This window comes from Canis lupus, chromosome 25 (assembly GCF_048164855.1).
Source record: "Canis lupus baileyi chromosome 25, mCanLup2.hap1, whole genome shotgun sequence".
NCBI classification, from domain to species: domain Eukaryota; kingdom Metazoa; phylum Chordata; class Mammalia; order Carnivora; family Canidae; genus Canis; species Canis lupus.
In genome coordinates, this window is record NC_132862.1 from 5,877,435 (window position 1) to 5,882,813 (window position 5,379).

Here is a 5,379-nt window from a genome sequence, read left to right on the forward strand (position 1 = left end):
CATGCCCTCTCCCTACACTGAGAAGCAACTGTAGCATTTGTTATGTGTTGATCCCTGGGCCCCATTTCTAGAGGTTCTGATTTTGTAGGTCTGGTGAAGAGCCTAGAAATCATTTGTAAACAGCTACTCTAGATCATTCTGGTATAGCTAATCTATATACCATATCTTGAGAAACATGTAGATAGATTTCAAATAAAAAAATTAGAAATGTTTTTGTGTCTTTTTAAAAAAGAATTTTATTTATTTATTTTTAAAGATTTTGGTTTATTTATTCATGAGAGATACAGAGAGAGAGAGAGAGAGAGAGAGAGAGAGAGGCAGAGACATAGGCAGAGGAAGAAGCAGGCTCTCTATGGGGAGCCTGATGAGAGATTCAATCCCAGGACCCTGGGATCACGATCTGAGCCAAAGGCAGACCCTCAACCACTGAGCCATCCAGATGCCCCTCCTTGTGTCATTTTTAAAAGACTTTAGGGGTGCCTGAGTGGCTCAGTTCGTTGGGCATCTGACTCTTCGTTTCAGCTCAAGTCATGGTCTCATGGTTGTGAGATCAAGATCCTGGTAGGGCTCCAATACTCAACAGGATGTCTGCTTGGGATTCTCTCCCTCCACCTCTGCCCATCGTCCTTCTCCTCTCTCTCTCAAATGAATAAATAAAATCTAAAAGAAAAAGGCAGGGGGTTTTAAAGATTTCCTGTTAGAGGCAAAATTTCAGAATTCTCTCTTTGGATTTAATTTATTTCCTTATTTTCTCATTTACTCTCCTCCCTTTTCCCTACTTCTTACTTGTCTGACATCAGGAGGACTAATGGGAACTCTCAGGGCAGTGGCCCACTTGGTCTCCTGGGCTACCAGCATGAATGACTGACCCTTTTTCTCTCAAGTAGGGGCCCTGTCTGATAAAGGGGAAGTGGCTCTCATGCCACCACTACCTAAATAACTACTCTACAGATTTTTATGCCCAAGTCTATCTTATTGTTTCTGAGATTTCATTTGAAGCATGTCATAAGATCTTATTTAATTCTGGTCCTTATTGCCATCTCCTTACCCCTCTTTTCTCTATCTGCCAACCTTAATCTTGTCATTTTAGATTAATAATCTGCGAATGGGGATGCCTGGGTGGCTCAGCAGTTAAGCATCTGCCTTCAGCCCAGGGTGTGATCCTGGAGTCCCGGGATCTAGTCCCATGTTGGGCTCCCTGCATGGAGCCTGCTTCTCCCTCTGCCTGTGTCTCTGCCTCTCTCTCTGTGTGTGTCTCTCATGAATGAATAAATAAAATCTTCAATAAAAATCTGCAAATGTTCCCCACTTGAGTTGTGCTCTGCTCCATCTGGCATTCTTTTCCATTTCCATTTCCATTCATTCATTCATTCATTCATTCATTTGTTCCTTTTTTCAACTATTATTTGTGGAGTGTCTATAATATTTAGACTCTGTAGCAGGCATAAGATTTTTTTTTTTTTTTTTAAAGATTTTATTACTTATTTATTTATTTATTCATGAGAGACACACAGAGAGAGAGAGGCAGAGACAGATGGAGGGAGAAGCAGGCTCTATGCAGGGAGCCCGATGTGGGACTCGATCCAGGGTCTCCAGGATCACGCCCTGAGCAGAAGGCAGGCGCCCAACCCCTGAGCCACCCAGGGATCCCCTGGGCATAAGATTTTGATCGCTTCCCCATTCCAAATGGAAAAATTAAGTTACCTCATTTTGTCAGACATCTGTTTTCAATCCCACAGTATTTATCTTTTCATCACAGTAGTCTCTAGTCCTCTAGACTTTGAGGAAGGGGCTAAGCTGGAATCCAGGAAGAAGTCAATAGCTGCCCTACCCCCCACAGAGGAGTATGTCTTAGGATAAGCTGTCCCCAGAGTCTATGAAGGGCCCCCTTTACCTCTTGGTTCTTGAGGCTGTAAATGATGGGGTTGACCATAGGAGTGAATACAGTATAGAGGACAGAGAAGGCCTTTCGGAGCAAGGGGGCCATGTGGTCTGTTGGGGCTACATAGACCACAATGAGGGTGCCATAAAACACCCCGACCACGCTGAGGTGGGAGGAACAGGTGGAGAAGGCTTTCTGCCTACCATGGCCTGAAGGTATTTGCAGCACAGTCCTCAAGATGAAGGCATAGGTGCCACAATCAACAGGAAGGGGGCCAATGTCAGAAAGCCTGAGATGCTCACCCCAGCTCCCCACATGACCCCCACATCCTCACAGAACAGCCCTACAACTGGAGCAAAGTCACAGAAGTAGTGGTCGATCTCCCTGCTGCCAGGGCAGAGGGGAAGAGGGGCTGCCAGGGCCAGAGTGAAGGCAGAGAAAGAAAAGCCACTGACCCAGGCTCCAGCAGCGAGGCAGCCACACAACCAGGTGCTCATCAGGGCAGGGTAGCGAAGAGGGTGGCAGATGGCCAAGTAACGGTCATAGGACATAGCAGATAGCAGGAGGCACTCAACAGCAGCCAGGGAGGCAAACACGTAGAACTGGACCAGACAGCTGACCAGTGAGATGGCTTCCCTCCCTTCCAGAAAGCTCCACAGCAGCTGAGGCATGATGTTGGAGGTATAACCAATCTCCAGCAAGGAGAAGTGGCAGAGGAAGAAATACATGGGTGTGTGGAGTGTCCGACTGGAGGCCACAGCCAGCACGATGAGGGCGTTGCCCCCAACTGTTACCACATAAATGGCCAAAAAGAAGGTGAAGGGGAGGAAGCCTAGGTGTTGCAGATCCCCAAAGCCAACCAGGATCAGCCAGGTGGTCTGGTTTTCACTGTCACCACTGGATTGCTTCCTCATCTAGATCTGGGCCGAGGAGAAGAGAGGAAGGTAACTTTAACCAAGATCCTATAAGGACCACACCCTATGCTTGGTTTATTCATTTATTCATCACAGCAAGCATTAGAGATAGGCCTTATTGTCTCCTGTATATAGAGGAGAAACTGAGACCCAGTAAGATTAAGTCAATTATTCAAGGCAATTATGATGTAGTCAAGATGTGAACCCACATTTGCTTGAGTCCAAAGCTTCTGCAATAGTCTACTATCCTACAATTCTTTCCTAAATCCTTCCTGAGTGATAAAAATATTAGTATCAGAGCAGTATAGGACTCTTCCAATCGTCAGTGAGGTATTTACTGACAATCTTGGCTGAGTATCAACGGCAGAATCACACCTGGTGGGGTCCTCTGGAGGGGTGGGGTGGGAGGACTCCATCACTCAGTTGGCAGGTGGTCCTACTCAGAGGTCATGCACATTCCTGAAGCAGCTAATCATCTCGTACTATTTTCCTCTTCTAAGACAATGAGATGGAAATTTTGATGAGCAATCTATATCATTTATTCTGTAAGAGGTGCAATATAGAAAGATCTGAATTAATTCAGATCCCACTTTGCTGGGTATTCATTCCTTTTCCTTGGACAAGTGACCTGGTGACCACTGGTAAGGCAATTCTTACACTGTGCTCAGTCTCTTATCAGTTTATTGGAAGATGAGAATACTTTCTTTTTCTTGGTTCTCCTGCCCTGTATTCTCTATACAGGTCTCATGGTCATTTTATCTCACCTGATGTGGATTATTTAGACATTTCTATCCTGTGACAGGATTCCTTCTCTTAGTTTTTACACTATTATGCTAATGCCAAACACACAGGAAGACCTTGATAAGTACTTGTGGAATGAATGAATGAATGAATGAATAAATAAATAAATAAAATAAGTGAACTAGTTATAGTAATTTTCCAATGGTAAATTGCCACAGAAAAATTGCAGCATCTGACAGTTAATGCTTAGGCTAAGGAAAGAGGCATTTAAATGATTGCTAACATAGACGAGGCATCTCTGAGTCCTCCCCTAACTGAGGGAATATTGGAATATCGTCACTTAGTTTGAGATGGAACCATGATTAAGGCTGGCGATGGAAGTCAAGTAGGTGTGTGTGTATGTTTGTAGTAGGGGGAAGAAACCAGAAAGTCCAACATGATAGAAAGTTTTCTCATTTTTGAAGTTAAGAAAGGTGACATTCCACATTAGTAAATGGCGGCAAGAACACAGGGTTTTTGTGTTCCTTCCAGGGTCCTACCTTTCCCTCTGGTTTTGGGCTTCCATCATGCAGACACACATTTGGTCACATGGGAGATACTGACAGTGGGAACAGAATACTTTCATATGTATTTGATACATATTTTATCTTTTTATATACTAATGGCTTTTTTTTTTTTTTGAGAGAGAGTAGGGGGAAGGACAGTTGAGGGACAGGGGGAGAGAGAGACAGAGAGAGAGAGAGAGAGAGAGAGAGAGAAAATCTTCAGCAGGCTCCTTGCCCAGTGCAGAGCCTGACGTGGGGTTCAGTCTTAACGACCCTGAGATCATAACCCGAGCTGAAATCAAGAGTCAGATGCTTAACTGACTGAGCCACCCACGTGCTCCTTTTAGTGGCTTCTTAAAGAGCCAGAGAGGGACTTGAATTGAGAATGAAATAGACCCTGGGTGTAGCAGAAAGATGGAACAAGGGAAGAAGCTAGTAAAACTAACCAAACCAACCAACCAACCAACAAACCAACCAACCAACAAACCAACCAACCAGTTAACTGACCCAAAACTTCCTAAGTCTTCTCAAGTCTCTGAGTCAATGCTTATGATAAAAAAGTTACTGTTGCTCTTGTTAACCAGTGAATTTGACTTTGGCCTCTGGTAAAATTCTTGAATATATTCTTTCTAGAAAACATGCAAGTCTCATAAGGAAACATCACCAGGAGCTATATAACAATAGTTATAATGTCAAACCTTACATAATGTTTCTTATTGATAGTATTAATAATTTAGTAGATCAGGAGAACGGAGTAGAAAAAGGACATAATTAATTTTGGTAAAGCTTCATAGAAAAGATGGTAACTGTGAGCTTAAAGATAACATTTTTAGTTTGGCTACCCTACACCAAAATTATTCATTAATGACTCTGAAAATCTGGAGAAACCTGTGTAGTGAAGAGGAGAAGGCTTTATCTTCTTGTCTTCTTCACCTATTTTGGCAGTGACTTCGATAAAAAGTAAATATGCATGGCCCATCAAGCTACAGATGATATGAAACAAAGAGGGGAAGCCCGTATTATAGGTGATAAAATTATAATCCAAAATAATCTTGTGTTTTGGAATGCTAGACTAAAAACAAGATGAAATTTAACAGGGGCACGTGTAAAATCTGCTTGTAGGCTTTACCTGTCAGCTGAAAAATAGCCATTTATGTGAAAATTATTTGCGATTTTTGTTGATTATTATGAATTAGGACTTCGGAACTGTGAAGCATGAGGAACATATGAAGAATGTGGAGATGTTTACTCTGGAAATGACAAAATAATGGGTGACTATGATAGCTATTTTCAAGTA

General features: G+C 42.9%; 1 protein-coding gene across 1 annotated transcript; it reads right to left on the minus strand.

The window, feature by feature from the left end:
• Positions 1-1,792: 1,792 nt before the first annotated feature.
• LOC140616936 (olfactory receptor 11A1-like) lies at positions 1,793-2,796 on the minus strand. Its single transcript, XM_072797589.1, is given in 2 exon segments — positions 1,793-2,136; positions 2,139-2,796. Coding segments are annotated over 2 exon segments (1,002 nt in total).
• Positions 2,797-5,379: the final 2,583 nt, after the last annotated feature.